The sequence below is a fragment of the Chaetodon auriga genome, chromosome 8, assembly GCF_051107435.1.
Source record: "Chaetodon auriga isolate fChaAug3 chromosome 8, fChaAug3.hap1, whole genome shotgun sequence".
NCBI lineage: Eukaryota > Metazoa > Chordata > Actinopteri > Chaetodontiformes > Chaetodontidae > Chaetodon > Chaetodon auriga.
In genome coordinates, this window is record NC_135081.1 from 552,496 (window position 1) to 577,773 (window position 25,278).

Below are 25,278 nucleotides of genomic sequence, written 5' to 3' on the forward strand. Positions count from 1 at the left end.
CAGAAACGATATTCGCACCGTTGTCTGTGACAGCTGCTATCACCTTCTGAGTTATGGCCCACTCATCTGTTATTCTTTTCATCTCTTGACTAATGTTGTCTGCTGTGTGTTGACCATGGAAACATCGAGTTTCCAAAACAAAGTCTTGCATTTGCCAGTTGTGAATGAAATGGCAGGACACAGTCAAATATGCTTCTGTGGTCCTCGAAGTCCACATATCTGTTGTGAGAACCACGCTGTGTGCACGTTGTAGAGCTGCCTTTACTTTCTCTTTACAGCTGTTGTACAAGTCTGCAATTGTGCTTTTCATCATATGTTTGCGGCTTGGGATTCTGTAGTGTGGATCAATAGTCTTAACAAATGCGTCAAAATCTCTGTCTTCTACTACTGCTGCTGCTGTGTGCGTGTATCAGTGCGCGCGAGCGCTAAGCTTGAGTAGAGAGCGGAAGCTTGAAGGAAAAGTAGTTCTTTTATCTGACACAAATATTGACTACAGATTTCACTTTTTACTCTTTTAGAATTGATTACAGATTCAGTGTCATAAGAGCATTAATATTTCTTGTGAAAGCGGACTTGGGATTGATATTTTGATGTGAAGATCGATTCTAAAAAACACACGTCTAGATCGGAAGTATATATTTCAAGATCGATACGCACATCCCTATAACCCAGAGCACCCCTAGAAATGTGTATTTTCACTTGTCCAAACTAAAGTCTATTATAATAAACATATATTTTTCAGACAATGGTGTATGCAAGGTGTGTTTGGATAGAAGGGGACAGACACTATGAAGGCCTTGTCCCAAAAAACTGGATCGAGGAAGAACAAAAAGTTTTGCGATGGCCCAAGCACAATGTGCGTTCTGCACATAAAAAAAAGATGGACCCAGAAGAGGACTGGGAGGCTTTCACACTTGTGAAAATTAAGATGACGTCAGGTATGTCATTTCTATATTTTTACAAAGTAAAAACAAGTGCTTTGAAAGATAATGAAGCAGACAATTCCATGTTTGTTTTGGCATTTGACTTGTCATTTAGCGTCAGAGACAGTACAATCGCACTTCTATTAATGTGAATCTTTTTTGGATGACACCTTTTCTAGAAAATGAGAAAGAGTGTGAAACATATGATTACACTTCTGCCCAAACGGATAACGAAACCACCGTCCCAGAAGTGACAACCAAGAGGCTGGTGAAGAAAAGAAAATTTCAGGATTATATTGAAGGTAATTGAATAAATGCTCCCAACTTTAAAAATGTCATTCATGTTTTACTTGTAAAAGTACTTAATTATCTAATGATTTCAGGATTTTTGTCAGAAGATGATGAGGTGAAATCAACAAAGCCATCAAGTGAGTATGAATATATTGTTTTACTCTTTTACAGATTTTGAAAGGCTTTTTCAAATATACAGTTTTTTTTTACAACATAATTAGTGCATGATGATGTATGAATCTTTATTGTATATTATACCTAGGTAAAAAATCCAGTCTGGAGGCTTATCCAAAGCCTCCGGAAATTAATAAGAAGGCTCATGCCAATATTGATGACATCACTGATGGAGGTAAGTTGAGTGGGCCTAATAAGCCAGGGTTCAACAGAAGTGTCATACTTTTGGCATGATATTGTTGGGATGGACAACAGATAACTTTATATTGCATTATCGCACTGCACATACCAGTATATTACCTTAATTTAAAGCTTGGATACAATTCACATTATCTGAATTGGTGTCAAATATAAGTTTCATACATGGTATTTGAAACTTGATTACAGGATCCTCTATGGATGAGTTGGCCGATCCATGTGGCTCAAGTGACAATAGAGCTGAAAATTCCAGTACTCATGGTAAGATATGTTGTATAGCAAGCAATCATTTATCACTCTCCATTCCAGTGTCCATTGTCCTTTGTTGGCTTATCTGTTGTCCCAGCCCTGTTGGGGTCACCTGTGTGTTACCTGCCATTTTCCCCTGAGTCCTTTTTTTGTGACATTTGAAGACTCCTTATTGTTAAGAAGGAACTTTTTTTTTCTTTTTCTTTTCTTTTTTTTTTTTTTCGAAATCTCAGTTCAGTTAATCAATTTAAGTGTGTTCCTGTTTTCCTGTTCCATATCTGCGCTTGTTGGTGTTGTAGGGCAGCGATCCCTCATCTGCGGGTTCATCTGCTAATTCATCTCCCAGACATGGTAAGATGATCATACAGACTTGTATACGTAAGGGATAAAGTATAGTTCGGAGGTTGTTATGGAGAAATAAACCCCAACAGGATGTATGGAACCCGGACACGAAACAGAGGGGTTTCATTCATCCTGAAGGGGTTTATTTCTCCATAACAATCGACCAACTATACATTATCCCGCCTATTACATAGCTTATGAGTGAAATAATTAATTTGAAACATAATGTTGATCATAATACGACTTAAAAATACGACATGAACAAGAGATTAAGGGTTGCGACTGTGTCGCGGAGCTGCCACTGAGATGAGCAGCTGTGACACCGGGTCTTAGGCTCTGATCAGCAGGTTGGGTTTCCAGCCAGTAGGTGGAAGGAGCCTCCACTCTCTCTGTAACAAGTTACAAATCGTTATCTTAACATCCCAATTGGTCCGAACTCCAAAGCCGCTTAATAATGGTAAAAATGATGCATAAGGTAAATATCCCACATAGTTTCTCTTTTCTGTGCTCCACTAATCAGAGCAGTGTCCCTAGCAACGGCCTTGACAACGGTAATTAATCAGTCAATTATACAGAAATAACTGACCGCAGAATGCAGCAATTGACCAATCAGAGCGCAGCATTCGAGAGATTATTTATTAACTGTGTTATGATTTTATTTAATAGATGCATATGTTTTCTATATACACTCTGTGCATATTTAGCATGCAGCATGTTTCTGTCCTCATGTCCCACATGTGCTGCTGTTGGTGCAGTAGGAGACAGAGGGCACGTCTCTTCTTTATCACCCATGATACCATGTCTTCTTGCAAGTTCAACTCCCAAACAAGGTAATATATCCATCCATCAATCTATCCATTTTCTTCCTCTGTCATCGGGGCCAGGTCACGGGGGCAGCAGCCTGAGCAGGGACGCCCACACTTCCCTCTCCCCAAACACTTCCTCCAGCTCTTCCGCAGGAACATAGTGTAAACACCTAATGTGTTGCTTTTGTGGGAATGTTGTCCAATAACAAGAGTGATCTGAGCATTCTAAGCATCTTCCTTTCCCTTTATCACATGACATTCTCTGGGTGTTACAGGGAAATCCAGATCAAAGAAAAAAAACTCCAAGTCCCATCACGGGGGTGAGAGACTTCATTCAAGATCCGGACAGGGTAAGATTGCTCAGTTATAATGTCAGTGCCTAATGTTACAAAATTGGTTTTGATGTAATGTGTAGTGTCAGTTTTTAACCTTTTCTCCTCATCTTCTGAGCATCTTCCTGTATTTCTGTCACATGTGTTCCCTGGGTGTTACAGAGAAATCCAGATCTAGCAGAGAGAAGTCGACCTCCTCTCACGGGAGTGAGAGTCGTCATTCCAGATCTAGACAGGGTAAGATTGCTCAGTTATAATGTCAGTGCCTAATGTTACAAAATTGGTTTTGATGTAATGTGTAGTGTCAGTTTTTAACCTTTTCTCCTCATCTTCTGAGCATCTTCCTGTCTTTCTGTCACATGTGTTCCCTGGGTGTCATTCCAGATCTAGACAGGGTAAGATTGCTCAGTTATAATGTCAACATAAAATCTATGTGTGGGCATGTTATTTTCAATCCTATTAGCAAACAGAGCAATATTATCTTACCTGAATTTGTTATTACACTCTGTATAAATGTAGAGCTGCCTCAGACATCAAGGACCCCTTCGGAGCCATTCCCAATGTCCACAGCCAGTAAGTAATTTGTCTATAATGGACTCTATGCACAGCTCCACTACTTCCTGAATTTAAGGCTTCTTGTTTGTTTTCTGTCTTACATTATTGGACAAACTGATTTATCCAGGTGTGTCTGACCTCAGTAGTCATAATGGTCAGTCGCACCTGGATTGAAATCCATTCCTGCAAGCTTTCCCTAGACCAGTTCTTCCCAACCTTTCCTAATTCATGGCCAAATGTTAGGGACAAAGTAGCTGAGAGTCACACTATTTGTGCTATTGCATGAACTTATTTTATGTTAACTTGCATGTTTTGTTTAAGCCATTATTTCACCTTTCTTCTGTCAAGTGCATGCAAACTATACTGGGTTATTTTGAGTTTGCATTATTTTCTTTACAGATCAAAAACAACATCCAATAAAAGCACATACATAAGTAGTGTTACAGTAAGTAGCAATGCGCAGAACTGTGTTGAGGCCTTGGGGCATGTGCATATAAAGGTTTGCTTCATTTAGTGCAAGTAACATCATGTCATATCTAAAGTGGTTCAAGTAATATAAGAACATGTAGAAAGCGCAATAGATCCCTGCAAAATGTAGGTGTTTGTGTTCGTACAGTCTTAATACAGTGTGTTTAAACAAACTGCCAGTGCTCACTGTTTTTAAAGTGACAGACATGAAATGTGGACTGATTGAATTGCAGGCTTCATAGATGTTTGTGTTCAAAATAAAATTAATGCAGTTTACAAAGTTGAGGATAAAGTAATTGTCAAATGGAAATAACATTCTTTTTCAAATGTCATTTTTCTATTTTAGAGTTCCAGAAATGTGTCCTCAAAAAATTAGTTGAACTTATGCAGGAGGTGAAGCGTATTGGGGGGGCTGACCCCATTGCGTCAGCCTACCAGCTGAATAGAATGGACACTCTGGAGGAGCTGGATGCCACTGAGGAGAGGATTCAGCAAAATGATGAAAGACAAGTTCTGGTAAAATAAAATTTGTGCGATGTGTGGTAGACCGGAGGTGGGCAACCATGTCTTTTTGATCTACTACTAGATCTGAATAGATCTCTGGATGATCTGAACAACCCAGAAAAGGACATCTGTCTTAAATTTCAAAACCAATTAGTTGCCACATTTAATAATAATTACTTGATGCAACCAGGATGTCACCCAGCAAGGATGACCTATGATTATCAAACAAATGCAGCACTCATGCCTTAATTTAAAAGTAGGATGTTAAATATCGACCATACCATGTCTCCATTATCACCTGTAATTACTCAGCCTTAGTAGTGGTGGTGATTTTCACTCTTGCAATAATAGATCTGTATAGCCACAGAAAAGGGCATAGTAGATCCCCGAAAGGTTGCCCACCACTCTGCCTGCTAATGCAACCTACTTACAGTCATTATACTAAATTTTATCAATTCTGGCATGCAATGTGCTGTAAATGTATTAATACACTGAAAATAATTTTGCCTCCCTGTAGATTACCCAGTTGAGCAGAGTTGGTGGCAAAAACACCAGGGACTGCACAACAAAGATCATGGACAGGTATTGTTGGGTTTATAAAAACAAGCCACACATTTGAATCACAAGCTGTCATTTTTCAGTTCAGATTCTGACAGTGATACCTGTTGCATGACTCCTCCCTCAACATATCTGCCCCTTCTCTATTTCCTTCCATCCATTTCTCCTTCACCATCTCTCTCCTCTTTTAAGAATTAGACTAACTGTAGACACCTCATATGCTTATCTTTCAGATTGATGACCAACAATCTCATGGCCACGTTAAATATGAAGGGCCACGGGACCAAGAGGGCCTTCAAGGGTACAAAGCTGTACCAAGTTGTAATTGGTATGCACAAATTATTTTTTTTATGTTGACTTTTCTGTCATGGCAGTAATCCACCCACCCCTTCTGCCTTTCTGCATCTTTGAGGATTTGATCTGCTTTGTTTGTCCCATCCTGGGGCACTACAGATGTCCACCACGTTCACTCACAATACAGTTAGGGAAGAGACAAGCTCACTGCTCGCAATTTTATGCTTGGCAATCATTTGAAAAACAAGTTTTCCTATCATTATTGCGTGACATCAGCTATCAGAGCCCTATTTGCCTTTATGGAACCTGCTGGATTTCTTTTCCAAAATACCTAGCGAAAAAAATCAGCAACCTTGAATTGAAAGTGTTTCTAGTGTTGGATTGTAAGCATGAGGATTTTCCTCCTGCAACCACAGGCTCTTCTCCCTGTATACTTTGCTGAGTAGCAGATAGAGGATCAGCAGCTGTTGTGGGCATGGCTTAAAAACAAAAACAAGTTTGTACGATTTTTAAACATACAGGTGAAACTCGAAAAATTAGAATATCGTGCAAAAATTCAATTATTTCAGTAATTCGACTTAAAAGGTGAAACTATTATATAGACTCATGACATGCAAAGTTATTTTTTTATAATCTTCAAGCATGAGATAAGATGTGTTATAAGTGATTACCAAACCTAAATAATGAAGAAATCAGGGTGACCATGAAATGAAAACAATGTCACTGTGTACAATAACATTCTCCTAATACACTTTCCTCAAGAGAAGTTTGTCCCAGGAGGCGTTTGACTCATGGAATACTGAAGAAATGAACACTGAAATCCTACAAAGAAGGCTGCATCAAGGATGCTGAACAGACTTTGAGACATGTGCATACACACACGTTATCTGGACTGTTTGGTCTAAAAAGAAGGCCTTAGCTCTGCTGTCGATCTATGAACTAAACTAATGTAATACAATGTAAGATGTGAACATATTAATTTGATGTATAATTGTGGAAATTTGGGGCAAGAGTTTGATAAGCGATCCAGCTTCTTCCTGTGCCCATTTCCTTATGTGTTGATCTGCAAGGCATAATTCAACATCTAATAAAGTAAGAACATGCTGAAATATATAGATAAATAAGTAATAATAAAAATAATAATTCTGATGATTATGGCTTACAGCTTATGAAAACCCCCAATTCAAAATCTCAGAATATTATAATATTATTGTGAAAAGGTTCAGTATTGTTGGCTCAAAGTGTCACACTCTAATCAGCTAATTAATCCAAAACACTTGCAAAGAGTTCTGAGCCTTTAAAAGGTCTTTCAGTCTGGTTCAGTAGAATTCACAATCATGGGAAAGACTGAACTTTTGCACGATATTCTAATTTTTCGAGTTTCACCTGTATAACAGATTATTGCATAGATAAGTTAGAGCCACAGACTTAACGTCTTTTAATCACACTTCAGGGGGTGAAAGAGGAATAAACAGAAACAATCATATACAAAATAAGGTACAACTGTTGAAAAGAACACTTATCCAAAGAATGAATGGGAGTTGGCGGAAAATGTCCTGGAAAATGGTTTCAAGCAAATATAATGAAATTTAAATACATTTATTAATTAGTTAATTAAAAATATGAATTGTCTTATCAATTGTGTGGGTAAAACATGTTTTTCTTTGTCATTGCAGCTGCAGTTAAAAGCTGGAGCCAAAAAGCAACGGAACATGACATTAGTCATGCTGTGGCAGACCACCTGAAACACGCACCAGGGCACTCAGGTGGTGGCGGCTACAAGGCCAGATGAGTTGGCTGACTTTTTTCTTTGTTTTTTTGTTTGTTTGTTTGTTTGTTTTGTTATATTTTTTTTTGTTTCATTTAATGCTGTTCATGTTATGGTGTTTTTTTTTTTTTATAAAAATATATTTTTTTTAAAAAGAAACCCTTTACAGGGGAATTTTAATTTGAGCATCTCAGCCGTTGTCGTTTTGTACTTACTTTGTTAATAAATGTTTGAACTGTACATTTGGTTTACTGTTTATTTTTTAAAACTGGTTGAAAAGTGAAATGAAGTCAACATTTTCAGGTCGTTTAAAAGACGAATATAGGTCTACCATACAGTGACGTCTCTGTAAAGACGTCTTTTAGACAAATTGAAAAGACGACATTTCACCTTTCACTTTTCAACCAAATATAGACCAAACCGGGACGTCTCTGTAAAGACGTCTTTTAGACGAATTGAAAAGACGACATTTCACCTTTCACTTTTCAACCAAATATAGACCAAACCGGGACGTCTCTGTAAAGACGTCTTTTAGACGAATTGAAAAGACGACATTTCACCTTTCACTTTTCAACCAAATATAGACCAAACCGGGACGTCTCTGTAAAGACGTCTTTTAGACCAATTGAAAAGACGACATTTCACCTTTCACTTTTCAACCAGATATAGACCAAACCGGGACGTCTCTGTAAAGACGTCTTTTAGATGAACTGAAAAGACGACATTTCACCTTTCACTTTTCAACTAATTCCAAACGTCATTTAGACGTAAGTCAGAGACGTCATTTCAATGTCTTTTCAACATGGTTGTGCTGGGTGGGTAGAGAAGATAAATGTGAACTTTTATCAGCGGTCTGTGCTCACTTTGACAGAGTTCCTGCGGGAGCTCTGTCACTCTGGGCCCAGCGCTGCTATACTTTAACTGTGACCTCAATAAATACTTCGGCTGTGAACTGAAGATTTCTCCGGTCTGTTCTTGGACTTCCAATAAAAGAATCAGGGCTAACAATTGTGAGTACTTCCAGTGATTTCTAGTTGCTGTCTCATTACGCACACTTTCTAGTGACTGTTTTTCTGTTATGGCTTGAGGAGAAGCAAGGCCAGGACCCAAATGCAGAGGCGTCAAAACAAGGTTTATTGAAGAAAGTACAACCAAAAAAATCACCTGAACCAGGGAATAACTGCTTGCAAGCAGAACTGAAAATCACCACTACGGGGAAAAAGGTACCAAAAAGCAAGACAAGAAAAGACTAGGTGAAGCACAAAAGTAACAAAATAATAACTCAAAACTCAGCAACGCTGGAACGAGCAATCTAACGCTAACAAAAGGCGACTGTGAAAACAACCACAGCGGGGATAACTTGAGACAAGAGATTCACAGGAGGCAGGGGAGGAGCGAGACGCGAGTAGCGCAAGAACTCAATGCGAGCTGCATTCGACCTGGAGCTTAGGTAATAGTCCGGCACCGGGGCAGAGCATGAGCTGGCTTAAGAAGCCCCGTCTATTAAATGATGAGGTGCAGGTGTGTCTCATGAAACTCGCATCCAGAGTGACCTGGCCCCGCCTCTCTCTCTCTCGCTCCGACCTACTGAGAAAAGGAAAGAAAAAAGGCATGTGAACAGGGGAAAAGACAACTCAGGACCACAGCCCTAACATTTTCCTCTGCCCTCATGTGTGCTTTTTTTAAAATTTTTTTTTATACTTTTTATTTAATAGTTTTGTAAACATACATAGCAACATAATGTATGTGCCGATAACCATAAACAAAACAAACAAACAAACAAACAGGACAAATCAAAACAAAAAACAAAGCACAAAGAGAAAAACAAAAAGCAAAACAAACCGGCTAACAGACAAAATAAAAAAAAAAACAAAAAAAAAAACCCACCACCTAGAGCACAGACAAAACAACCACAACAACCAAAAAATAAAAAAATAAATAAAAAGGAAATATATTAGTGGGTAGGCATACACCCGTACTTGTACTTGTCTGTGTGTTCTGTTGCACATATACAGATTTTTTATCCACATATACCCATATATATCTACACATCGATATTTCTCTTAACCTGTTTCTTCCTTTTCTTTTTCCCCTTTTTCTTGGGGGGGGGGGGTCTCCATCCAATCATCCTTTTCATCACTCGACTGTCCCAAATCGCCGAGGTTCCATAAGAAAAAAGAAGAGAAAAAACAACAACAAAAAAAACAAAAACAAAAAAACAAAACTACAAACTCCCCCCCCTCCAAAACTATGTACTTATTTTTAGTTTTTTGTAGTTATTTGGGCCTGGCGTTACTTTCATCTCTATCTCTGTTCTTTAGATTTTATCATGTTTACACTTCACTAATTGTTTCTAACCCAAAGTTAATTTTCAGTAATTTCATGCTTGAGTATACAGTCACCACTTCCCCTCACACACACTCATACACATGTATATACACCAACCTGTCATGCACCCCCATCGACCCTCTCACCCCTCCATAGTCCATTTATCTATTACTTATATTATATCAGTCTTTGTGATCCTTTCCCATCTTGTCTCAAAAACATCACTTAGGTTCCTTATTCTATGTGTTATTTTTTCCATTACATAAATTTCCTTGATTGTTTCCTTCCATTTTATTATTTGCGGTGCCACTGCATTCAGCCAGTTTTTAGTAATCTGTTTAATTGCTGTTATTCTTAATATTCTAGAGAGGTATTTATCTGATGGAAGAGACAATACATGTGGGGATTTCCCCAGAAGTATATGTTTTGGAGACAAAGAGAGGTTGCATTGGAATATATTGTCTATTTCCTCTTTTACCTTGGACCAGAACTGATTTAAAACGGGGCATGAATACAGTATATGAGTGTGATTAGCTTCATTTTCTCCACAATTACGCCAACAGCTTGCTGTAATTGCATTATTATATTTTGACTGGATAATAGGTGTTTTAAAATATCGCATTTGCACCTTCCAGGAAAACTCCCTCCAATATAAGGAGCTTGTTGTTTTCCAGGTATTAGTGCACATATCTGTCCAATCTTCCGCTGTTATATTTATATGTAATTCCTTTTCCCAGTTCAACAAAGCTGTAAGTCTATCGCTCTTTTCCTCACAATCGATAATTCTGTATATTTGTACCAGTAAATTCTTAGAGTTTAATTTATTATATGTATTAATTATATATCTTATTAGAGGGTGTATATCATTCAAGGTTTTATTATATCCCATTGTTTTTATCAAATAGCTTCTTACCTGTAGATATTTATAGAACTGAGTGTTTGGAAGGTTAAACCTTTTTGAAATATTCTCGAATGTATCTACTCCCTTGTTTGTAATTATCTGGCTAAATCTGATCAGTCCTTTACCAGCCCATATTTTAAATGAGTCGTCAATTATACTGGGTTTAAAGTCTGCATCTGTTGCAATTTCTCTCAGATAGACCAAGTCGTTCTAGAGTTGTTTTTTTGTGTAATGTTTACCCAGGCTCTTATAGTGTTTTTTATACAAATATTATAAATTTTTTCAGCAATTGTATTGTTTATTTTATTAAATGCAAGTTTATTCAGTGGTATCCCCATTTGTGAGGTTTCAATTTTTCTCCATTTTGCTAAATGGTTATTGTTCATCCAGGCTAGGATTGATTTTATTTGAGCAGCCATAGAGTAGTTTATTAGGTTTGGTAAAGCTAATCCTCCAGATAATTTTTTTTTTTATTGTCTTTAATTTAATTCAGGCTTTTCTTCCTCCCCATATAAAGTTACATAATAATTTATCCCATTTATTAAAATTATTTTGAGGGATAAAGATTGGTAAATTTTGAAATAGAAAGACAAATCTTGGCAAGATGTTCATTCATTCATTCATTCATTCATTCATTCATTCATTTCATTTCTTCCAGTAATTGACAGTGGTATAATTAACCATCTTTGCAAGTCTTGTTTGAGATTATTTTCGAGTATGCCAAAATTGTACTAATATAATTTATGTAAATCTTTAGGGATAATAACTCCTAAATATTTTAATTGACTTTGTTTCCATTTAAATTGATATTTTAATTGAATATCTTGGGATATTGGTTGGCCTACTGCCATTGCCTCTGATTTATTTGTGTTTAATTTATACCCAGATAGGTCACAGTATTGTTTAATTTCTTCCACCATTTCCGGAAGTGATTGGTTTATATTAGTTAAATAAAGAATTACATCATCTGCGTACATTGCCAATTTGTGTTCATCCTGCCCAATCTGTATTCCTTGTACCTTATTATTACTTCTTATTTTTTCTGCCAATGGCTCTATAGCTAAAATGAAGATCAAGGGGGAGAGGGGGTCCCCCTGTCGTGTCCCTCTTAGGAGTTTGGTGGATGTTGACAGGGTTCCATTTACTCGAATTCTTGCATTTGGAGATTTGTACATCATTTGTAGCCAGCTTATGAATTTTTCATGAAATTTGAATTTTTTACATGTTTCAAATATAAAGGGCCATAATACCCTGTCAAAGGCCTTTTCAGCGTCGAGCGTTAACATCAGTAATTGTTGTTTTATTTTTTGCGAGTATTCCATTATATTTATTGTCCTTCTAACGTTGTCACTCAGATGCTTATCAGAATCAGAATCAGAATCAGAAAAAGCTTTATTGCCAAGTACGCTTTTACACATACGAGGAATTTTTTCTGGTGAAATTGGTGCATGACACATCTACTAAAATATGACACATCTACTAAAATAAGAGCATAAAATATAACAATTTAAATATATATACACAAGTCTGTTTTTGTTGTTGCTATTTACCGGAAACACAGTACTGTTTTTCAGAAAGAAGTCCAAGTTGAGCGTTAATGTAACGCATAGAGTTATATTTATATCAGTCAATGTGACAGAATGAGTCCGAGGTGGAATGTGAAGGGTGTCAGGGGGGGTTCCGGGCCTTGTTGGTAAGGCTGATAGCAGATGGGAAAAAACTGTTCTTGTGGCGTAAGGGTTTTGGTCCTGATGGACCGCAGCCTCCTGCCAGAGGGGAGTGGCTCAAAGAGTTTGTGTCCGGGGTGAGAGGGATCAGCCACAATCTTTTCTGCACGCCTCAGGGTCCTGGAGGCGTACAGGTCCTGAAGAGATGGGAGATTGCAGCCAATCACCTTCTCTGCAGACCGAATGACACGCTGCAGTCTGCCCTTGTCCTTGGCGGTGGCAGCAGCGTACCAGATGGTGATGGAGGAGGTGAGAATGGACTCGATGATGGCTGTGTAGAAGTGCACCATCATTGTCTTTGGCAGGCTGAATTTCTTCAGCTGCCGTAGGAAGTACATCCTCTGCTGTGCTTTCCTGATGAGGGAGCTGATGTTCGGCTCCCACTTGAGGTCCTGGGAGATGATAGTTCCCAGGAAGCGGAAAGACTCCACAGTGTCAATAGTGGAGTCACAGAGGGTGATGGGGGCGGGTGAGGCTGAGTTCTTCCTGTAGTCCACAACCATCTCCACTGTCTTTAGAGCATTTAGCTCCAGGTTGTTCTGATTGCACCAGGTCACCAGATGGTCAACCTCCCACCTGTAGGCGGACTCGTCGCCATCAGAGATGAGTCCGATGAGGGTGGTGTCGTCCGCAAACTTCAGGAGCTTGACAGACTGGTGACTGGAGGTGCAGCTGTTCGTGTACAGGGAGAAGAGCAGAGAAGAAAGAACACAGCCCTGGGGGGATCCGGTGCTGATGGTCTTAGCGTCGGAGAGGTGTTTCCCCAGCTTCACGCACTGTTTCCTGTCAGACAGGAAGTCTGTGATCCACCTGCAGGTGGAGTCAGGCACGCTCAGCTGGGAGAGCTTCTCCTGAAGCAGAGTTGGTGTTGAAGGCAGAGCTGAAATCCACAAACAGGATCCTAGCGTAGGTTCCTGTGGAGTCCAGGTGCTGGAGGATGAAGTGGAGGGCCAAGTTGACTGCATCGTCTACAGACCTGTTGGCTCTGTAGGCAAACTGCAGGGGGTCCAGGAGAGGGTCAGTGATGTCTCTGATGTGTGAGAGCACAAGGCGCTCAAAGGACTTCATGACCACAGAGGTCAGGGCGGCGGGTCTGAAGTCATTAAGTCCTGTGGTCCTTGGCTTCTTGGGAACAGGGATGATGGTTGAAGACTTGAAGCAGGCTGGCACGTGACATGTCTCCAGTGAGGTGTTAAAAATGTCTGTGAACACTGGAGACAGCTGATCAGCGCAGTGCTTATTAGAGACGAACCCAGATTGGTCGGAGTCTATTATGTTAGGAATTATTATTTTTAGTCTATTCGCCAAGATTGAGGTTACCAGTTTTTGATCAACGTTCAACAGTGAGATTGGTCGATATGATGAGCAGTCTGCTGGATCTTTACCAGATTTATGTATTACGGTAATAATTGCAGAATTCCATGTTGGAGCATACTCTTTATTGTCTAGGGCCCAATTAAACACTCTACATAGGAGTGGTATTATCTCCTCTTGAAATTTCTTATAAAATTCATTAGTAAAACCATCGGAACCTGGGCATTTCTCATTTTTAGTCTGTCTTATGGTTACTCCTAGTTCATGCTCTGTTATTGGCTTGGTCAGCTGAGTATTTTGATCTTTTGTTACCTCAGGTAGTTTTTTATTTTCTAAATATTTCTGAATTTTTTCTATATTGATTTCTGGATTCTCTGGAGTGTATAACTGTTGGTAATACTTTAAAAATTAATTTGCTATTTCTTTCCTTTTAAATACACTTTTTAAGTTGCTGTCCCTTATTTTTGATACATTTGATTTCATTTTTTGTTTATTCAACTGAAATGCTAACAGTTTCTGCGCTTTTGATCCACTGTCATAATACTTTTGTTTAGTAAAGGTTAATGCTTTTTCAATGTTTTCCAATTCAATTTGGTCTATTTTTTTTCTAATTTGTCTAATTTCGTTTAAAGTATGCATATTTGTATTCTTTTTATGTTCACTTTGGGTTCTTTTTAAGGACTCAAGTAATTCCTTTTTTTCCCTTTCTTTTTCTTTAACTTTGACTGATGCCAGCATAATTATCTCACCTCGAATAACTGCTTTGGCTCCCTCCCACACCATGATGGGAGAGACCTCTCCATTATCATTAATCTCTATATATTGTTTTATTACTTTTCTAATTTTATTTTTGATGTTAGTATCATTCAGCAGAGAGTTATTGAGTCTCCATATTGTTGAACTTTTTTCTATTCCTAGGTTTACTTTCATAGATACTATTGCATGATCTGATACTTCTATTGTGCCAATCTGACACTGTGATACCTTTTCTATATCTGTTTTAAACATGAAAAAATAGTCTAATCTGGAGTATTTATTATGAGCTGTTGAGTAATATGTATAATCTTTTTCATTAGGATTTAATTTCCTCCAGACATCTATAAGACCGATCTCATATTCTGCTCTTTTTAATATTTGTGAGGCCCTCTCTGCTTTATGTTTAACATTATGTTGACAGTCTAATTCTGTATTCATGATCAGATTTAAATCTCCTCCCATGACCAATGGCCCCTTTGCTTCTAAGATGATCATGTCTATTATTTTAGATATAAGATCAGTTCCTTGTTCTGGTGGCCTGTATATATTTAGTAATGTTATTTCAGCATGATCTATTCTTCCTTTAACTAATACATATCTCCCATCTTTGTCTACAGTAGTTTTTTCACAGTGGAGGGGGATGCTATTCTTAATCAGTATCGCCACCCCCCTCCTTGCAGAGTGGAAAGAGGCTGAGTATACCCGAGCATTTGCCAGTCTTTCTAATTTCTTATGTTCCTCTTTTGAAAGGTGTGTTTCCTGAAGGAACATTACGTCTCCCCCCTCTCTCTTCATCCTTAATAAATTTTTTTTTCTTTTTATTGGGTTATTTAAGCCATTCACATTTAATGAGGTTATTTTAATGTCCTGTGTCACCATCTTTAATCCTGTTTTTTATGTTAGGTATTGAATTGGGTTTTTTTTTTTTGTTTGTTTTTTTCCTTTTCCCCTGTCTTGCCAGGCCCAAGAACAATACTACCCAAAAACATAACTAAAGAAACGAACGTAAAATAGAAAAACATTAGAGCAAAACAACATAAAATGACTTCCATGTGTGCCACCCCCTTCCTTGGGTAGCTTGGTTTGGTTTTCCATATGTCTACTGTCACATGGATCCTGGGGTCTATTGCTGGTTGTGACCCTTCCCTTAACATGATGATAAGGTTTCTGTTACAGCACATATTTGTTTTTAGCAGTCGCAAGCTTGTGTTGCCTATCTCCTCGGTGTCATCATTAATCCTTTTACTATCCCTCTTCTTTTTCCCCCCTTTTCACCTCTTTTTGCACTTTTACTTTATATGATTTGTGTGAGTATAAAGCAAAGTCAGTCCCACACTTAAGTCCAAATTCTAAAATTAATAATTAAGAGTGAAAATGTAAATTTATAGGCTAAATCCATTAAGGAGGGCGAGGTTAATTAAACAGTTAGTTTATGAGTTAGAGGAGGTCTCTTGGCTTCAGCCCGTCCCCAGACAGAGATCTGCGCTCTCGAGATAGGACCCTGCCAAACAAACAAACAAACAAAAACGAAAAAGCATCCCGATGAGCCACCTCCAACAGGCAAAGCCGAAGAAAGCACCAAAGCACGGGCAACTTTTGGAAATTTATTAATTGGTGTACACCTCAAATAATGTAAATCGTGTGCTTCATTCTCTCCCCCCGGCTCCGCCCGCGCGAGGTGACCCACCGAGCTAAGGTCACAAGCTATGACTCATAAGCAGGTACTCTTTCATTATAACTCATAATCATGTAATCCTAAAAGTGCACTTAATGAAATATTACTCTTTATTATGCTTTAATTATTCTTTCTTAAAAACGTCATAGACAACGGAATGGTGTAATGTGGAACAGAAAGTGCGAAAAGAAAAAAAGGCATGACCCAAGGATGACCTCATGCTGGCAAAGCAGCAGACAGGGAAATAGGGGAAAACCAAGGAAGAACAGCTGCCAAGAGATTACCGAATGGTATACGATATCAGAAACTTTGGAAAGCACCTGGGGGATGTCCTTGAGGCGTGGACAACCAGTTCCAAACAGTATAAAAGACCAAGAACCAGCCCTTTCAGATCAGAACTCTTCTGGTGCTCATTGTGTGCATTTAGAATAAGCTCTCCTTTAATTGCCTGGCATTAAAGCTTTTGTTACCCAGAATCCTGACTCCTGCTGATTTCACTGAACAACATCAATAAGATTTTTCTGAGCAATTCAACACAGCTGAAACTTTTGATTTTTGGTCCATTTTGCTTGGGGCCTTGCCTCCAATACACCACACTGCCTGATATCTACAAGAGAATATTCAGTATGGAATTTGTTTGTCTATTTTAAAATTCTAAATAAATACATCTAACTCAGGTAAAATCCTCCTGACATGTCAGCTGGGAGTTAACATTGTAAGTTCATAAAGAGCAGGCATATAGACCACCGAAGTTACATTGCATTACTGTTGTGAATAGTCAACTTTGCTGGCCAACAAATGAGCAGATATAAATGTTTTTGACAGGAAAAAGAAAACAAAGGAAAAGAAAAAAACAAATATTTCACCATTTCATGTTTGGAGAAAAGAGAAACTTTTGTGAATATTTGCTAACAAGCACTAAACCATGTAGGACAACATTAGCTGTGAGAGTGTGTAGTATAATTTTTTTTCCAACAGATATGTGAAGACTTGAGAGAAACACTGTAACAAATGATGGACAATAGTAGCTGATTTGTTGAGCATGATATTGTAGTAGAAATGATCTTGGATGTGATACTTTGATAGCTCATTTGCTTGAGAGTACAGGAGAAGTAGAGAAATGAAGAAGAAGCACATAAAAGGTGTAAGGGAAATTCTCCTTGTTGCTTGTTGAGAGTTGCTAATTCTCAGAAGAATTACAGACTCGGTGTGATGAATCAGGTCTCTTTAATACATGCAGCATGGAGGGAAGACTCATGCAGAGTGTTCTCTGCAGATCTCCACAATGTCTTGGCATTTATACTGTTCAACAAAAAGACAAATGGTTGTCACATGCACCTGGTAATGATAAAATCTTTCCTTCAAGAACAATGACAATTTGGGGGAGTTCACTCATCCTGTTCCCTGAGGTTAATACTATACCATAAACTTGTCAGTTACAATGGATCGCACCCTAAAAACTTCCCCCTTCATCCTGTTCCCCCATTGAATGCTCTTCTCACCTTAGTGATCAAAGGCCACAAAGACTTTTACAATTCTCAGACTGATTCCTGAGATTAGCAAGTCATCTAATTCCTACAAAGGTCAAGATGATACTGTGCAGAGATCACAGAGGATGATACTATGCAGAGATCACGGGAGCAGGGTGCCTGTATCATGGTTCTTTGGGACTTTCCATGGACTTGCAGGTCTTTGCAGCTGTTGTTTGTGACCTCACATAACCCTGTGTGGCCTTATATAACCTTACTGTATTCATCTATAAATCCATCTTTGAGTGTTTACTGTAATCACTGAAAGGTTGAATGTTCTTATAATCACACTATGATTCAATGATGATTCAATATACTCTTACTATGCTTTAATATAATCTCAAAATGCACTTAACGATAATGTGATTGTGTGATATGCCTTTATACATTATATGCATCTATGGCAATAAATTGTAATTTGTTAATATTTTAAAAAATAGAGCCCATAACAACCAGAAGCTAATGGTGTAATTTCAAAAGAATAGAAAGAAAATAAAATAGAGGGCATCCTCAAGATGCACCTTTAATGTATCAATACAAGTTTGGGTAAGATAGGGAAATTCCAGGCAGAATAGCGGCCAAAAGATAATGTAATGGTGTAAGAATAGAAGAACCTTAGAAAAAAGAGAAGATGCCCCCAAGGGCATGGTAAACCCTGAGCTGAACTGCATAAATGATGGAGCACTGACCATTGTAAGTTGGAGACTTCTTCAGAATTGCACGCTGTGCGTTTCTGAGTGTTTTTGCCCTTTATTGCCGGCAATAAAGTATTTTTGCTTCTTGGACTCTGACTCCTGCAGATCCTTATTGAGCATTTTTCTAAGAAGATTCTTTGAAACAATCAGACAGCTGAATTTGACTGTTTCTGGCCTGTTGTGGTTTGTACATTCAGCCTAAACATTCCACAACAACTGTAACATAAAACACCTTGGTACTTTCAAGTGATCCCATGTTCTTTATTGCACTTGCATGTTCTGAAAGAATGTTACTCCTAGCCTTGAGTCGCAAATATTACGTGGCTGGTGAAGAACGGTTCTGATAACAACAGATACTCTTGTCTCTTTTCTTCTTTTTTTATGACGCCTGTTGCATTGAGTTCCACGCCTTAAGACAGCACACACACATACAGGTTGTTTATAACATGTCTAGAACAAAGATATGGTATGCCCAGGCTTTGGGAACCGGCCTATTACATTCTGTAAGGTATATCTGATTATTGTACGGGGTTTGGTCAAACCCAACAAGATTAATGTGAACTTTTGTCTGAATACTGTACTCATTCTGGCGGAGATCCTGCAGGAGCTCTGTCAGTCTGAGACCAGCGCTGCATTGCTTTAAGAAGGTTTTGTGACCTCAGCTGGCAGTGGATCCCCTGGCTATGATTGGTTGTTTTGTGTTGGGTGCGGTGGATTCTTGCAAATCGCAGTAGGAGCAGTAGGTCGGGACCAATGGAGCATTTTTTTTCCCACAGATTACGTTTCATGTACTGCCTCTGGCCATAAGGACAGTTTTACCAAATATGACAAAATACTTTTATACAAATTACCTACTGCAGCTTTACGTCACATGAGTTTATTCATCTAAGGTTTAAGGTTAATATACAGAGCTCACATTATATAGGTTTGGAAAAAAGAACTTAAAAATAACAGGTACCATTTGGTCATATTTTAAGACAGATATCCTATTGTGTTTCTGGATCACAGTGTACATGCATGTAGATGTGCTCATCCTCAGATTTGACCACTGCATTGCTGAAGCTCATTGATGTATCTGTGGAAATAATATAACCAAAATCATATTTTCACATTAGGACTTCAGCCAAGTGGTCCAACTAAGGAAGTGGATGTTTTTTTAAGGTCCATCATCATCATGGGAATTAATTAATGAATGGGAATTAATTAACAACCAGAATCATACAAAACCATATGAGAAAGATGCATTGAAAACGGGACAATATACACACCATCTTGTAATCACCCTAATGTCAGTGTGTAGGCCAGTATCACTGTCTGTGTGAGAGATGTAGCCAGTTAGCTTACTAGAATCTGCAATATTCGTAATTTACAGGAATAATGTGAGCTGTTGAGATCGCCTTGGACCGTTTCAATGCATTCGCCACAAAAGTGACAATACGCGTCCAGTCCAAAATTACGGCTGGTTGGACCGCAGTACAAAACTATAGGAGCGTACTTACGGTCGCCATTGTGTGTTTTATTAACGCTTTTAGCCGCAGCTTCAAGTCAGCTGCCTCAATTGCTCCGCAGGCGAACGCAAGTTGTAAAATGCTAAAAAAAAACAAAAACAAAAACAAAAAAACCTTAACGCACAACACTGCACATCGTACCCTTTCAGCCGGAAGTAGGAAAAGCAGTGGCGTCATCCTTGTTGTGGAAAATACGGTGAATTGTGGGTGGGGCTGGGTCTTTGGACGTTCTGGCTGCAGCCAGTGCTTACTTTGGTGGCGTTTGACGTGGAATAGGAAGCATGATGATCCGTGCAGTACGTTTTCGGGCCCTTCTCAATTTGAACCGACCGTCGGTGTGTCATTACTCGGCTGCCACCATCCCAGTACCCACCACCAAACCCGAGGTTCACTACAACAAGGTATAGTTAACGACAGAGACTGTGTGTTGGGCAGTGGCCAACTGCGCAATCAACAAGTGTGTGCAGCGAATAGTCAGTTTGTCTGTTTATTTAGTGTAAACTCATCAGCGAGGAGTAGATTGTCACTGCTGTTAACATGAATTGTAGTGATTTGCTCTAGTGGCGTGCCATGGCCCGCTTTGGCATGGGACACGTGCGAAGTGAAGTAATAGAAAGAGGTCTCTTTGTAGGAACAAGGAGTCCTATTTGGAAGTTTCACACAGTGGGGCGAAGTTATACAACGTTAATTATTAACAGTGCGCTCATCTCGTGTTGCGGTTTAAACCATATATGGCTTGGCCATGTCAGTTTGGGATGCTGACAGGCTGTGCTGTTATGCAACAGCAGGCCGCTGTTACGACTGATTTTTTTTTTCTTTTCTTTTTTTTTTTGTAAAGGTGCCAAGTGAATGGTTTATCTTTAGATCACATAGCACTGCCTCCACCTCATTGTCTGCAACATTAGTCAATTTTATTTTAGGTTATTCCACAACAACTACTATCTTGTGGGCATAAAAAAAATGTTGTTGACCAACAGAGGCATTGTGGCCTTTCGTTGAGTAGATGCTCCAGATTTTGTGCGGGTGTTGACACTGGTAATAAATGCAAATTATTATTCTGCTAACAACTACAATATACACAAGTGAATCAAAAACCCAAGTACAATTAATGGTTCAGATACTAAGATCTAATCCCAAATATCATCCCTTTTATGGGGGGAAATCTTGGGATAATGAATTAGATGCAGGGACTTCAAACGACCTCTCTTTTTACTGTAATTTTTCTCTTCATTATTGTACTCTTAATTCCATATATGTATGTTTCCAACTATTGTTTAACCCAGGAAGGTTCAGTTGGAGGAATCTTAATTCTTAGAACGCAGTTCCAGACATCCCAGACAGTTTCCTCCTGATCTGGCAATTGCAACTGGCAATCTACCAAGCATAAGCCCACTTTCTAGCATTTAGCTCACCAAGTTATGTATAATTATGATTTAAAATTACAGCTAGTCAATGGAAGAAATATGATGTAATAAGTTTTGCTTGTTTTTCATTTTAAGGATTTTTTTGTGATAGATTGTAGGCTGCAAGTGTAAGGGATCAGTTCACCTGAATTACAAAAAAATATTAGTTAGGCTACATCTAGTTGTTGTCAATATCGCTGTTGTTCAGGACAATTTAGGAAGTCACACTGGTGTCTAGATAATCTTCAGTGATGGTGGTACAACCATTATTATTATGCTCAGAAAATGATTTATCCTTTCAATTTTATATTTTTTCAGATTTATAAGTCAGTTTACTCAGAGTGTCACATACACATACAGTCATTATTTTTGTTAAACCCACATTAGAAACCCTGACCCAGTCTCAGCTCTGTAAGAACACTTAAGAAAATACTCAACTTCCAAGACAGACCCTCTGCCCATATATAGCAAGAGGTCAGACTTGTAGTTTGAAGAAAATAAGACTTTTATTTATCCGCAGGGGGGATTTACATGCTATAGTAGCACATGAAATGGACTGAAGAGGGAGAAAACAGAAAGAATTACGTGATATATTGTTTAATTTGTCCACTTACAACCTGTTGCACATGTCACCTGTTTACATACTGTGTTGCACATGTTTTTATGGTTTAATAGAAATCACTTGCACTACCTGCACCTACCTGATACTGTTTATACTGTTCATACTTCACACCACTTGCACTACTTACATGTATTTATATATTTTTTGGGGGGGATATTATGACTATTTGCACTTCTGGTTAGATGCTAAACTGCATTTCGTTGTCTCTGTGTTGCACTCTTACAATGACAGTAAAGTTGAATCTAACCTAATCTAATTTATTTATTTTGACAAAATCAAATTCTAATGTTTTAAATGCAGTTCTTGTAATGAGACGTTTAAATGTTTCAGCTGTTTATCAACAACCAGTGGCAAGATGCAGCAAGTGGGAAAACTTTCCCTACCATTAACCCAGCAACTGGAGAAATCATCTGTCAAGTTGCTGAGGCAAATGAGGTAAATAGAGTCTGTTGTGTGTAACATTGACTGGACCCGGAAAGTATGGAATGGAAGGGAAATAATGGGTTTGGGTTACATAACAGAGGGGAAGCATGTAAATTGAAAACAATTGAGGTTCACTACAACAAGGTATAGTTAACGGCAGAGACCATGTGTGTTGGGCAGTGGCCAACTGCGCAATCAACTAGCGTGTGTTGTGCAGCGAATAATCAGTTTGTCTGTTTATATAGGGTAAACTCATCAGCGAGGAGTTGATTGTCACTGCTGTTAACATGAATTGTAGTGATTTGCTCTAGTGGTGTGCCATGGCCCGCAGTAAAGTGTGTTAGACATAAATATCCACTGGGGGAAATTGCTCTGCTAAGCCATTTGTCTGTATATTCCACACAGAATATTTTTTTTTAGCTATGTTTTAATATCAATACATGAATTAACATAGGAGAATTGGATTATACTTTTGATATGATTTAATGATTCGACTCTTGGTCACTGTTGAAATCCATGGCAAATTTAACTTCACTTTTCTTTAATCTATACATTTTTGTCTTTTGGTACTCCAAAAACATTTTTCAAACTTACCGAATGTATCATGTTGTGGTGTCATATTTGCAGGCAGATGTAGACAAGGCGGTGAAATCAGCACGTAATGCCTTTAAGTTGGGGTCACCATGGCGACGGATGGACGCCTCTCATCGCGGCCTTCTTCTAAACCGATTGGCTGATGCCATTGAGAGGGATGCTGCCTACCTTGCAGTGAGTCATTATTAAATGCCAAAACAGTACTGAACAGCATTTGAGGAAAAAACAGGACAGCTTTTATCCTTGTCATGCTGTTGCCCCACTAGGTATATTCACATGAACACACACACACATTTATTATTTACACCAGTGTTCACACAAGACTTATCTTGCAAAACAAAAATTAACCTGTTTCTTCATAAATTCCACGATAGGCCTGTGAAGAATTTCCAATATTGACTATCCAGTATTTAAATGAACTTTTTCTTGCTTTTTGCACATTATTTAGAGAATTTAACAAAGAATCAAGACAATTTTGTGGATGAAACAATGATATATGTACTCCTGTGCTTTAATTGAGTAAGAATGGTTAAGTCAGTAGAAATGTCCTGAATTGTTTAGCACACTTCTTGGAAAATGGAACGACCTTTAACAAAATACTGTATTGCACACTGATGTGGCCTTGCTGAAACATTTCTGCATTTTACCAGAATCAGAATTAGAATCTGGTTTATTGCCAAGTAAGTTATCACATACAAGATATTCCACATTGTCAAAAATGCACATCACTTTCTCAACGGCTAAGAGTAACGGGTAAGATAAGATAAAACTTTTTTGATCCCACACTGGGGAAATTAAGTCATTACAGTCAGCAGGTATTCAAAAACAAAACCGCAAAAACAGTGGCATACAAGAGTCCAGATGAGGATTTGCTGTGCAAATAACTAACTAACTAACTAAATAAATAAAAAATACAACAACTTAAAAAAAGATATAATGAACAATGTGAGTGTATATTAGCATAGATAACAGTAGTGCAAAAAACAAACAAAAAACCCCAGTAGGTTTATGAGAAATGGGAAAGACGGCATTAACACAGTGCTACTTTACATGATGCTGAAGTCAAACAGACAGTTGTTGGAATAAAGGACATGCAGTAGAATTCGTTCTTACACACTGGATGCAGCAGTCTGTTATTTAAGGAGCTGCTGCAGCCCCCCACTGTTTCATGCAGGGGGTGGGATGGGTTGTCTGTGATCGATGTCAGCTTGGCTAACAACCTCCTCTCACCCACCTCCTCGACGGTATCCAGAAGGCAGTGAGGGCAGGTGAGAGGAGGATATAATGGCTTCTCAACAATTACAGAATTTTGTATTTTGTATGATATTTGAAAACACATCATATCACATTATATTTCACAACTTAAATTGGTTCAGTGTTGCACATAGCATGTAGAATAGTTATGCATGTAAAATTGATTTTTTGTTATTGTCACAGGAACTGGAGACCCTTGACAATGGAAAGCCATATGCTGTTTCCTACACTGTGGATCTGCCCAATGTGGTGAAATGTCTCAGGTAACAAATACACAACACAAGGTTTTATGGCATTGTAAAGCTCTATTGTGTGCCTCTCTTGGCTACAGGGAAGCAGAGTTTTTAAAACAAAGTAATAAAACACAACCCTGATATAACAATGCCTTGTTACTTTTCTACTGATAGCTTCAGCTGCCTTAGTCTAGGTCAGACCTGGGCATTTTACGGCCTGCTGGCCACATTCGGCCCTTAGCGCATCCCTGTCCGGCCCCTGTGAGGTCAATCGTAAACTAATACTAATAATAATAATAATTAATAATAATTAATAATAATTAATAATAATTAATAATAATTAATAATTAATGAAAAAGTATTTATGCTGTGCACGCAACACAGCTGTGTTGCTTTTATTTTGATAAGCATGCTGTAAGGACGCACATGCGTGGGTGAACAGCTGCAAGTGATGCTGGCCAGCTAGCCCTCAAAATGTCAGCTCACACCAAAAAAAGAAAAGTTGATACAGAATGCTGCGTTTTCAACAAGACATGGACTGTTAAATATTTATGTACAGAAGTCAAAGGTAAAGCCGTGAGCTTAGTTTGTGGTCCACAGGTTGCTGTGTTCAAGGATTACAGTTCGAATTGCCACTACGTGACCAAACACGAGCAGAAATACAAGAAGTTGTCTGATCCAGAGTGCAAGGGAGTCGGAGACTTTGCTAGCTAAGCTGCAAAATCAACAAGGACTTTTTACTAAACTTTGCACATCCAGAGATGCAGCAGTCAGGAGAAGTTATGTCATGTCCCACAAAATGGCCAGAAAAAGTGAACCGTTTTTTGAAGAGAATGCAGACATTGTCAGACATT

General features: G+C 38.5%; 2 protein-coding genes across 2 annotated transcripts in view; both read left to right on the plus strand.

Moving 5' to 3' along the window:
- The first annotated feature begins 880 nt into the window (after positions 1-880).
- LOC143324299 (uncharacterized) lies at positions 881-7,500 on the plus strand. Its single transcript, XM_076736658.1, has 10 exons — positions 881-938; positions 1,103-1,225; positions 1,477-1,563; positions 3,259-3,333; positions 3,478-3,552; positions 3,835-3,888; positions 4,685-4,854; positions 5,360-5,424; positions 5,634-5,728; positions 7,371-7,500. Exons 1-10 carry the CDS (start codon positions 881-883, stop codon positions 7,484-7,486), a joined length of 918 nt encoding a protein of 305 aa, XP_076592773.1. The 3' UTR covers positions 7,487-7,500.
- A 12,548-nt stretch (positions 7,501-20,048) lies between these two features.
- The window catches only part of LOC143325148 (aldehyde dehydrogenase, mitochondrial-like), a 63,583-nt gene continuing 58,353 nt past the window's right edge, over positions 20,049-25,278 (plus strand). The window contains exons 1-4 of the mRNA XM_076738066.1: positions 20,049-20,296; positions 22,251-22,355; positions 22,971-23,111; positions 24,375-24,454. Of these exons, the coding sequence (XP_076594181.1) occupies positions 20,177-20,296; positions 22,251-22,355; positions 22,971-23,111; positions 24,375-24,454 (446 nt within the window). The 5' untranslated portion in view covers positions 20,049-20,176. The remainder of the gene's footprint in view (positions 20,297-22,250; positions 22,356-22,970; positions 23,112-24,374; positions 24,455-25,278) is intronic.